Source organism: Rhinolophus sinicus, chromosome 14 (genome assembly GCF_057876585.1).
Source record: "Rhinolophus sinicus isolate RSI-liver-muscle chromosome 14, RSI-T2T, whole genome shotgun sequence".
Taxonomy (NCBI): domain Eukaryota; kingdom Metazoa; phylum Chordata; class Mammalia; order Chiroptera; family Rhinolophidae; genus Rhinolophus; species Rhinolophus sinicus.
The window spans coordinates 142,315,352-142,327,799 of NC_142514.1; the positions used below are offsets into that span (position 1 = coordinate 142,315,352).

A 12,448-nucleotide genomic window follows, 5' to 3' on the forward strand; every position below is an offset into this window, starting at 1 on the left:
AATGGGTGAATTCATGTCTTTTCACTATTGAGTATTCCTATCGTCAGGAAAGGAATAAAGGACTTTCTTTATGTTTGACAGTAAATTTTTACAGTCCTCTCCTGTCCCCACCAAACACAAGGTTTTGTTATACTGACACATTTTGTAGTTTTGTGGCTACTATAAATAAATCCTTAGTTTTATGAAGTTTTCTCAGTAATTAATTTTTATGAATAAGAATAGCTATTAATTGAGATACTGATCTTCTACCTGGTCACTTTGGTAGACTCTATTTTAAGAGTTTGCAGTTCATTCTTTTGGACTTTTCAGGTAAAAAAAATCAATTAAAACCTAAATAAAGACTTTTTTTTCCTTTTAAAGGTAACACTATCTTCTTTTATTTGTCTTTTTTCATTTACTAAGACTGTTCCATAAAATGTTGAATAATATTGCAATAGTAGGTATCCGTATTTTATCATTGCTTTTTAATAAAAATGCTTTTAATTGGTCACCAGTAAATATGTTTGCTCCAAATTTCTAGAAGCTATCTTTCATATGGGAACTTATTTAAAATATTAATAATTTGATTCTGGATTGCCATTGAATTTTCTGATTTTTTTTCATCTCATGAGAAATCATATCTTCCTTCCTTTAATCTATTAGCATAGTCACACCATTGATAGATTTCTTAAGCTGAATATTTTTTTCATTCGTAAGACAAAGTCTACTGTGTCAAAGGGCGATGTTCTTTAAGAGCACAGTTGCATCTGACTTGCTAAAACATTGTTTATAATGTTTGCACGTGTCATCCTAAGTAATTAGATGAATAACTTTTCATCTTTTTATTCGCTCTAGAATAGGATTTCTCAACCTCAGCTCTATTGACATTTGGGGCTAGATAATTCTTTGTTGCCTTATGCATTGTAGGATGTAAGCATCCCTGGTGTCCAACCACTAGATGACAGTGGCACCTCCTCCCCAGTTGTGACAACCAAAACTCTCCAGGCATTGCCCTTGGGGGTGGGGGATGAAATTCCCTATTTTATGCTCTACTAGAATTTGTAAAATATAGAAATTCTCTACTTTTTTAAAAAAATTAAAGTTTGGTTGTCAGTGGAGTTTTACCTGGCATTGCCGTTTTTTCTGGCTGAATTTGATTTCTTGGGCTAGTTTGGTGATTGATGTTTTCCTATAAAATTATTCATTTTATATCTGTTGCTAAATATAGTGTTATGCATCTATTCCATTATATTTAAAGTTTTATTTCTATATCTATTTCATTTTCTTTTTAATTTCTCATGCAGTTAATTGTGACTTCTCTAAAGTTTTCTTGACAACTCTTAAAGAAGTTCACATATTTTCTTTTGAGATAATCAACTTTGGTTTTATTGTTAACTCATTCATTTGCGCTTTTTTATTTTTGTGAATTGCTTCTTTTGACACTTATTTAAATATTTTCCCAGCATCTTACATTGAAAATATAAAAATGTAATATTTTATATCCTTGTTTTCTAATAAAAGTATATTCTTCAGACTATACATTGCACTTTAATGTTTTACCCCACAAGTTCTGATATGTGGTTTTCTCATTTTTATTCAGTTTAAAGGATTGTTTGTCTCATTTATATTTTTCTGTCGTAGAGAAGATATTTAATAGATGGATGTTGTTTTTGCTTTGGAGCTTTTGTTATTTTTACATTTATAATAAATTATTATTATTTGTAGGTTAATTTAATAGTCAAGGTTATACAGTATGAAGATCTGAAAGAGATTATTTCATGTTTAAATAAAGAAGAGATGGAAGAAGAAAGAGAGAGCTTAGAGATTCAATAGAAAACATTTGGTAATTAATTGGCATGGTGAGCATTAGAAACAAAAAGCATACAGGATAACTCCCAGAACACTGATTTAGATAATTGGCTAATTTTTGTGGAAATTGTAAGTTTTAGATAGAATGTATAGGAGAGAAAACAATTATAGGGGAAAATGATCCATTTGGTTTTGAACACATTGAATTTGATTTATCTATGAGAAATACATGTGACAATGTTCAAAAGGCAGATCTGTTTTCAGGAACCTGGAAACCAGAGAAGGCTTTCAGGTATTTATTTGAATTTTGTCTTTAAATAGGTGAAAAATGAAACTGTGAAAATGGGCGATACAATTATTTAAATGTCTTGAGAATGGGCAAAGGACAGATCTTTGAAGAATTCTGTATTTAAAGTTCCTGGGGGAAAAAAGGCAGAAAAAGAAACTAATAAATGGGAGGGGGAAATAATAGAGACTGGTGCCATACAATACACGGGGAGAGACAATTTCCAGAAAGAAAGTTTCATCAGCGTAGTTAATCTAAGTGTTGGATAAATGGATCATTAAAATGAGTCAACCAAATCCAGCAGTTCTATTTTGATGTTGTTTTCATGTAGGTGGGTATGACTTTGCCACCTGCTTCCCTGGGCCCTTTGTATATAGAGACTATCAATGAGATTCATTTTCCAAAAAGCCTAAAGTGCTTCATGTTTGCACAATTCCTATGGAATTAACATAGGAACTTTAGAACTCTACTCCAAAGATGCCACATTGACCATAATGGGTCTCTGAAAGCACACATCTGAAAAAGATTTGTCAGGGACATTTGTCAGACTGGTGTAGAGATTCCTCCAATGCATTCCTCAGCTTTATTGAATGAATGTGTTGAGGTCATATATGAAGATTCCAACTCCTGTTCTTCTACTGCCTAACTGCATAATTTAGGGCAAATTACTTAATCACTTTAAACATCAATTTTCCTGTATGTATATTAGGGATAACAATTTTTGTACTTCACTTGACAGTTATGATTATTGGATAAGATTATGGATATGAAAATGATTGCATCTGGCACATGGTATTTGTCCAAGAAAAGCTGGTTATTAAAGTTCTTTGTGTTTCAGCAGTAGCCTGTGCTATTATTTATCAAAATGTAGTGCTTACTGCACTGTATTAAAATAATTGCAAGGTTTGCCTTTCTCCCTCCTTTCAATGTCTTCTCTCCCTCAGTTTCTCTCTCCCTTCCTTCCTTCCTTCCTCCTTTCTTTCTTCCCTCTCCCATCTCTCTCAATTTTTCTTTTTTTCTCTTTTTTCTTTCTCTTTCTTTCCTCCATCTTTGTTATATATGTGGTTTCTCTCAACAACTAGGCAGTGCTTTATAACGATAACCTTGGGGGATTATTTAATTGTTGAGTCATAATTTCCTCATATGAAAAATGCATATACTACTACTTACCTCCTAGAGATGATATATGGATAAAATTATACAATGAATATAAAAAACAATAATGCAGGGAACTCTCAAATATGGGAGTTATACTTACTTTTCTTAGGATGGTTCTTTGGACCAGCCTGTTATCATATATATATATATATATATATGTCTTGGGGGATATCTTTGGCATTCTTCTAGACATATCCCAGAAAAACCTAATTATATCCACATTTCAAATGAGACTTGATTTTTTGGTGCTTTTTTCCAGAATCAAGAATTTATTTTCAAACAATACTGAATGTTAGATTTCTCATCATATTGTTTAGGTATTCTACTGGGAACTTTTATTGACAAGGATGATTTAATTGTAATGTTTATTGCCACCAAAGAGAATTATAGACTTAAGAAACTTGATGTGGAATAATTCAGGGAACCTTTCTTCTTAACAAATGAGAAGTACTGAGAGGTGAAGAGAGAAGACTGTAGTTCTAGAAAATTCAGAAAATACTAAAGCTCTTGGAGAAATAACAATAGTAATTCAGTGAATCTGAGTGCCAGAAAGATGTTCTAAGTGATAAGCTATATATATTCATTATGTGTCGTATTCAATTATTCAAATATTCTTGTTGTCTCAGTCCCTCATTATGTTGGAGCTCAATAATACCAATGATCAGCCTCTGACATTCCTCCTGACGGGTATCCCAGGCCTGGCAGCAGCCCAGGTGTGGATCTCCATTCCTATTTGTCTCCTGTATGTCACTGCCCTGTCTGGGAACAGCATGATCCTGTTTATGGTCATCCATGAGCAGAGCCTCCATGAGACCATGTATTATTTCCTTTCTATGCTGTCAGCCACAGACCTGAGCTTATCCCTGTGCACACTGGTCACTACTCTTGGTGTGTTCTGGTTTGAAGCCCGAGAGATCAACTTAAATGCTTGCATTACCCAGATGTTCTTTCTCCATGCATTTACTTTCATGGAGTCTGGGGTTCTGCTGGCCATGGCCTTTGATCGTTTTGTGGCCATCTGTGACCCACTGAGATATACCACCATCCTCACCAATGCCAGGATTGCCCAGATTGGGGTGAGCATATTGATAAGGAATGTTGCTGTCATGCTGCCGGTTGTGCTCTTTGTCAAGAAGCTGTCCTTCTGCAATTCTATGGTCCTTTCACATTCTTACTGCTACCATGTTGATCTCATTCAACTCTCATGCACAGACAACAGAATCAACAGCATCCTTGGTCTGTTTGCACTCTTCTCCACAACAGGATTTGACTGTCCTTGCATCTTGCTCTCCTATGTTCTGATCATCCAATCTGTCCTCAACATTGCTTCCTCAGAGGGACGGCAGAAAGCCTTCAATACTTGCATATCCCACATCAGTGCTGTTGCCATCTTCTACATCCCTCTCATCAGCTTGTCTCTTGTCCATCGCTATGGACATTCAGCACCTCCATTTGTCCACACCATCATGGCCAATGTGTTCCTGCTCATCCCTCCTGTGCTCAACCCTATCATCTACAGTGTGAAGACTAAGCAGATTCGAAAAGTTATTGTCAAGATCGTAATTCAGAAGCAGCTCCAAATCTAATCATTAGTTATCTCAGAGTAGAGATAAAGCCATCTATGAATGAGTGCTTTGATAGTATGGAGTAATTGTCCCCAGAGTGCCTCGATATGCCTCCAACAGTTGAAACTATGCAACTTGTCAGTTATATGATATTTGCTTAGTTAATTTCTTTCTCAATAAGTCCATATTAATATCACATCAATTACGATTTTTTTCAAGACAAAGTGAGATAATGTATCTAAACAACTACTGATATTTGCAAGCAGTATGAGACCCCAATAAATTATTCATACTCTACAAATAATTCTAAAAGTCCAGATTTAATGTAGGAAATTTATTAAAAAGCCAGTTGTGCTTTTCTGAATAATATACAAAAAGCACTTCAATTAATTGGATTTTTTTCTTAAAACTCTCGATTCTCTGCATGCTTCAAATATAGCCATCCCATCTTAGAGTGAATACTAAACTACACATCAGTGTAATGCAACACTGGATCTTATGTAGTGGAGTTATTTTGCCCTTTATCATGTGTAGGGGCATATTCAATGTAAATACAAAATGCCATATCAAGTGCTTAGAATCAGTTACTTCTACTGTTAGCTGAACATTAAAAATTAAGATAAACTTTGTCCAGAATGCCATTGATCATTTTACCTCAATAATCTCATACTTTAACCAAAACAGAGCATCATGGTATGTTTGGTTGCCCATTATCAGTGAGAGATTATATCCTATATTTTTTTTTTTCTAAGAATGTGAAAAGTCAAAATTAATAGTTTCTAGGTCTGTTTTCTTCAATGTTCTGCCTGACCTAATTTGTTGACTGCAGCCATCACCTCCAGCACATCCCATCTTGTCTTAATGTGAAGACAGAGTAACAAGTGTTGACTCACCAACATTGACTCATTGATTTGTTCTTATTTTGTTTCCGGCCTAAGATATTTTGCTAGATCTTATTTTGTATTCTCTACCTGAAAAACATATTCTCTCCTATAACATGCCACCAGAATTATACCTTTTATTTATTTCCAACCTTTAAAGTTTAGGGATGAATACAAATTGATATTCTCTTCTGAACTTGAGGGTTCAAGATACCAAGAACACTTGTGACTCTGGGCTTTACTTTCTGCTCTGTGAGATGAATTGCCTTCAGTGACCAATAAATGTGAAGCGACTGCATGTAGAACAATGAAGAAATGAGAAGTCAATGATACGTTTGAGAACTTGTGACCTACCTAAATCCATTCACATTAAAAATAAAATTAGACTTTGTGATGAACAAACAGGACATATCTGCGGGCAGAACTCCATAGAAAGTCTCTGATAGCCTTAGATAGTGTCTACTATGGCATATTTTTGGAGCCACAGCTGGATCCAGGCTGCCTTACTAATGTCTGAGCTTGGCTCTCCCCAAAGCCTGCACCTGATGTGGGAGCAGGATCACAAGCGTTAAATCTATGACTGTGAACGAGAGCCCGCTTTCTGCATTTCCTTAAGAGAGCCCTTACTGACAGACAGTGATGAAGCAAGTGGGGTCACCAGGGCCTAGGTGTCTGTTAATTCTCAGGAGGATGTGCCTGTGCTAGAGAAAAGTGTGAGAGTGTAAATGGAGATATGGATTTCCAACAGGGTGCTGGATCAGAGAAGCTGCAGAATCTGACTTATCTGAAACTTTTCTACCCTTGCTCTGAGATAAGAAAACCAGGAGCCTGGTAGGTGTCCTAGAGACTCAAACTAAATTTCTGTAAGATAATTTTATGTTTCCCAATGAAAATCGGTCCTTTGTAGAGATCAACCCTATGCCTTTCAGAAGGATGGAGGTAAAAATGCTTTATGGGTTGTACAGCCTAAGGGATCAAGCTATATTTGAGACAACACTGACAGTTGAAAAGATAAGTGTCTATTTATAGGATGGAGTACATTTGTGTATTTGCATGATGAATACAGTTGGGAAAAAAACACACAGTGTTGTCAACAGTTGACATTTCTTTAGTTATCTGAGTTAGTTTGGGTGCTTGTTAAGAAAGGCCTGAGCCATGGAATCTTGGAAATGAGCCATTTTGTGGGGACTCATTGAACAAGAATGGACATTATGTTATCACTTTTCTCCCTCTGTCTGAAACCCACTTCCCAGGCAAGAGAACACTGTCAGCAGAATGATTGAGGCTTTTCTGGTCTAGAGCTGTTAAAAGGAGAGTTACCCGAGATATCGGTGATGCTGGTACCAAGAGTGTGAGAAGGATCAGGTCTAAATACCAGCGATAATCTGAATTGGTCACCAATCAAATGGGTAGACACAGAGAAGCCAAGAGCAATTGGAAAGGAATCTATGAACAGGGAGAGAAGAGCAAGGGCTGTGGCCATTCTGAGTAGGATTAGTAGCAATTACATGAAAACAGTGTGAGTGTTTTAAGCACTGACAAATGACAACTGTGGTGTGTGCTGCATGTCAAGGGAACATTAACTGCATTTGAAAGGCTGAGAAAAAATGGACACTCAATACTGTAAGTGGAAAATACGTTCTCTTCATCCAGGCTTACCACTTCCCTTCTCCATATGATACCCATATATACCACTACACCTCCTCCACAGCCCCTATCTCAGTCTATTTGAAGTAAATTCTTTCAATTTTGGCAGCGGACAGGGGAGCATCTGCTTTCTATTTCCACCCTTCGCCCTGCAATTTCTTCTATTTGGATGCAACCTCCTCTTTGTCTACCCTTGACCAGAAATGCTCATAAACAACCCGTGAAAAGAGAAATGCTAGTGCCTGGTCATTGCCTCCTCACCACTTTGTGGTCTTCTAGCTGGGTTGTTTACCATGTAGGTCATGACAGCTGGTGTCAGAGGAGTCTGTCCTGCTCTGCTCCTTGAGGTGCTGCGTTCTCTCGCAATGCCCTGCCTCAGGCTACTGTCAAGTTCTGACAAACTGGAGATCTCTCTCAGTTTTTGAGTTTATGGTTCTGGGAGTGGTGCTGTGTAAGACAATTAAGAGGCAGAAAGAATTAAAAGAATATAGAAAAATACAGAGAGTAACACCTGTGTTTTCATGATTCTGATGGGCAAATTTAAACATTTGTGTATTTGCTTTATGTAATATTGTTTTTGTTAATGAATAAAGAAACATTTGAAGTTCTTTTTGACCCATGCTCCATTCCCTCCATACTCATTGTATCGTGATTGTGTGTGTGTGTGTGTGTGTGTGTGCACGTGTGTATGCTTTGTATGCATAATTTTTTAGTCCAGGGTCAACAAACCTTTTCTTTAAATGGCCAGAAAGTAAATATTTTAGACTTTTCAGGCCATAAACTGTTTCTGTTACCTAGGTTTCTTCTTCTTCTTTTTAAATACCATCCTTTAAAAATATATTGATTTTTTAAATTAATTTTTATTAAATTTATTGGGGTGACATTGGTTAATACAATTGTATGGGTTTTAAGTGTACATTTATATGGGGATGAAAGGAGAACTGACTCTGGGTGGTGAACACACAATAAAAATATTTTTAAAAACCCCATAGGTTGTACAAAAACAGGCCATGGGCTGAATTTGGCTCTGCATCTTAGTCTGCCATCCTCTATGGTAGATCAATTTTATATTTTCACACACATGTACCATGAACAATAATATCAAATTTAGTCTTCCTTTAACTCCTGTTACTGTAGCATCTGTGGTTTGTATGAGTACACGACCACTGACCACAAGCATGATGTTAGAGCTTTTCCAGACTGCAATATATTCCAACTTAGTTTACTTGATGAATAAATCTCAAAAAGTGGTAGTTAAGAAAGGGTTACTGAGGCACCTCGGTGCTTCCAGGTTATAGAGTTTAGAAATCCATTGAGGAATAAAAATAGACTTGAAAAATATAAAGGTCTTATATGAACATAATGAGAAGCATGTTTAAATCTACTCCATATTTTTTATATAGAAAAGTTACCTTATTTTTTGACACCTAAGGATGAACTGTATTTAATTTAACTGACAACTGAACTTATTTGTGTTAAGTAAATACAACTAAGAATTTCTGTTTGTTGTTGATATTATTATCTACCAGGAACATGTAAACAAGAGACCTGTTTATGATGTTTCCTCTCAATACCTCAGAAGTTGACATCTCCACATTCCTATAGATTGGGATCCCAGGGCTTGAGCACATGTACGTTTGGATCTCCATCCCTATCTGCCTCATGTACCTCCTGGCCATCCTGGGCAACTGCACCATTTTATTTCTCATCAGGACAGAGTCTTCCCTTGAGGAGCCCATGTACTATTTCCTCTCCATGCTGGCCATCTCTGACCTGGGTCTGTCTTTCTCCTCTCCTCCCACCATGCTGAGGATCTTCTTGTTCAATGCCATGGGGATTTCTGCGGATGCCTGTTTTGCCCAGAATTTTTTTTATCCACAGATTCACAGACATGGAGTCCTCAGTGCTCCTCATCATGTCCTTTGACCGCTTTATAGTCATTCGCAACCCCCTGAGATATAGCTCCATCCTTACTAGCTCCAGACTGTTGCAAATTGGGCTGGCATTTGCTGTTAAAAGCATTCTGCTAGTGCTTCCTCTTCCTTTCACTTTAAAGAGACTCAGATAATGTAATAAAAGGCTATTATCACACTTCTACTGCCTCCACCAGGACATCATGAAACTGGCCTGTTCTGACAATAGGGTTAAATTTTACTATGGTCTGTTGCACTCTGCATGATGTCAGACAGTATGTTCATTGCTGTTTCCTATGTGTTCATCCTGAAGACTGTTTGAGGTATTGCATCCCATGGGGAGCAGCTTAAAGCTCTTAACACCTGTGTGTCCCACATCTGTGCTGGACTCATCTTCTATGTGCCAATCATCACCTTGGCTACCATGCATCACTTTGCCAAACATAAGTCCCCTTTGGCTATGATTTTCATAGCTGATGCATTCTTGCTGGTACCACCCTTGATGAATCCCATTGTGCATTGTGTAAAAACTTTACAGATCAGAGTGAACATCCTGGAAAAACTAGGCCTGGAGTCTAGATGATGGGGCAAAACTGAGAGTTCCATTTATCTCTACAGCATATTGTCTTAGGAGAAGGACAATATTGCTTTCAAGTGAGATGTTTCCATTGACTTCATAGTTCTTCAGTTACATTAATTAGTTAAGTAATTAATCAGTTAATCTCTATCAGGAATCTAATATACCACGGCTTTTCTTGCTTTTAAGGAAGAAGAGGCCTGCATTTCATAAAGTAGGTAGGAGCCCTGTTGCTGTTGTTTGGAGGGGGCCGGAGTTGGTGATGTTTTTCTTCAGCTATAAGAATGAAGAGTAAGAATCTAGAGAAGTTTCTAAGGAGGAGCTAGGGAGAGTGGGCCTGAACTGTGATGTGGAGAACTCTGCAAGGTTCTGGAGCCATTTAGCATCTTTATATTTGCCTCCCTTATTTGATTCCTCATTGGGATTTATATTAAACCCTTTACAATGTATCTAACTTTGTCTAAGTAAGTTTTCTTCCTTGCTACTCAAAGGGTAGTATATTGATCAGTAGCATCACCAGGAAAGTAATTCGATTACAGAAGCTCATGCCTTGTCAGCCTTTTCAGTCAGAATGTGTATTTTAACAAGATCCTAGATGATTGGTGTGTACGCTAATGTTTGAAAAATGCTGTCCCTAGGGCAAGGTGAAAGGGAAACCTAGAGGGTGTATTTTTCGCTGAAGTCAATTTTGAGAGAAATTGTAGGAGGAAACTATAGGTGGACATTGTCATTTGGCAGCCTTTCAAATAAAGGTAGGTATTGGGTCCTTGACACATATGTCTTTCTCATTGACTGTATTGTGAAACTCAACAAGAAAAGGGCTGAGAATTATTCAGTTTTAGAAGTCTCCTCACAACGAAGTAACTTGTCCAGAGTTTGTGTTTGGTAGATGTATATCAACTTGCACTAAAAGAAAGATCTAAAGAAAAGGTAAATAAATAAAGGACAAATAAAATAATAATTCTGGAAGTTTCTGTGAAAAGAGAAAACTTGAAAACTAGTTCCTCAGGTTTTTCTAAGGTGGGGAGATTCAGGGGTGAATCAGGACAGTCTTCATCTATTTTCTGCACCTCTTGCCAAGAAGTTAATATTAACAGGGAATTTAAGGGGCCTTTGTGAGACACAGGAGTTCTCCCCTCTCAATTTAAGGTAGCCCATAATACCATTAGGTAATATTGTCAAGCCACAACACAGACTCTGCCTCACTGTGGCCAAACACACACCCAGACAACTTTAATACCTGTGGCCTCAGCTGTCACCTCTTGGCATTGTAAATGGAGCCAAACTGAAGCATTCCATGGACTTTCTATTTAGAAAAGTCAATTAAGAGACTTTAGGGGCCGGCCTGGTGACTCAGGCAGTTGGAGCTCTGTGCTCCTAACTCCAAAGACTGCCGGTTCGATTCCCACATGGGCCAGTGGGCTCTTAACCACAAGGTTGCCGGTTCAACTCCTTGAGTCCCGCAAGGGATGGTGGGCTCTGCCCCCTGCAACTAAGATTGAACACGGCACCTTGAGCTGAGCTGCCGCTGAGCTCCTAGATGGCTCAGTTGGTTGGAGTGCATCCTCTCAACCACAAGGTTGCCGGTTCGACTCCCGCAAGGGATGGTGGGCAGACCCCCTGCAACTAGCAACAACAACTGGACCTGGAGCTGAGCTGCGCCCACCACAACTAAACCTGAAAGGACAACAACTTGAAGCTGAATGGCACCCTCCACAACTAAGATTGAAAGGACAACAACTTGACTTGGAAAAAAAGTCCTGGAAGTACACACTGTTCCCCAATAAAGTCCTGTTCCCCTTCCCCAATAAAATCTTTTTTTTTTTTTTTTTTTTTTTTTTTTTTTTACGCTTTAAAATTTTTTTATTAAGTTTGTTGGGGTGACATTGGTTAACAAAATTATATAGGTTTCAAGTATACAATTCTATAATACATCATCTGTATATTGCAATGTGTGTTCACCACCCAAAGTCCAATCTCCTTCTGTCACCATATATTTGACCTCCTTTACCCCTTTGTACCTCCCCCAAATTCCCCTTTCCCTCTGGTAATCACCATACAGTTGTCTGTGTCTGTGATGTTTTTTTGTTTGTTTGTTTGTTCATTTGTTTCAGTTTTAGTATGTATCCCACATATGAGTGAAATCATATTGGTCTTGTTTTTTACCGTCTGACTTACTTCATTTAGCATGACAATCTCAAGATCCATCCATGTTGTCGCAAATGGCAGTATTTCATCTTTTCTTATGGCTGAGTAATATTCCACTGTACATATATACCATATCTTCTTTTTTTTTTTTTTTTTTTTTTTTAATTAGTTTCAGGTGCACAAGACAAAGCAAAACTTAGACATTTATCATTTATATCCCTCACACTGTGTGAACCCCCCTCCCCCCATCCACTATCCCTCTGTACGTTCCCAAAACCTCTCACCTTCCCCTTATCCCCACCCCCCCGCCCCTCTAGCAACCCTCTGTTTTTCCTCCATGTTTCCAAAACTGTTTCTGATTAGTTCATTCACTTATTCTTTTCTTTAGATTCCGCATATAAGTGAGATCATATGGTATTTGTCTTTCTCTTTCTGACTTATTTCACTTAACATAATGTTTTCTAGGTCCATCCATGTTGTTGCAA

General features: G+C 37.6%; 1 protein-coding gene and 1 pseudogene across 1 annotated transcript; both read left to right on the top strand.

The window, feature by feature from the left end:
* The first annotated feature begins 3,867 nt into the window (after nt 1-3,867).
* On the top strand, nt 3,868-4,818 carry LOC109436953 (olfactory receptor 51F2). Its single transcript, XM_019715834.2, has one exon. The coding sequence runs from the start codon at nt 3,868-3,870 to the stop codon at nt 4,816-4,818; it is 951 nt and encodes a 316-aa protein (XP_019571393.2).
* A 4,064-nt stretch (nt 4,819-8,882) lies between these two features.
* On the top strand, nt 8,883-9,821 carry LOC109436968 (olfactory receptor 51A7-like; annotated as a pseudogene).
* The last annotated feature ends 2,627 nt before the right edge of the window (nt 9,822-12,448 follow it).

Excerpts from the sequence above, each read along its gene's own strand:
- LOC109436953 (XM_019715834.2), top strand. The coding sequence starts at position 3,868 with ATGTTGGAGCTCAATAATACCAATGATCAGCCTCTGACATTCCTCCTG.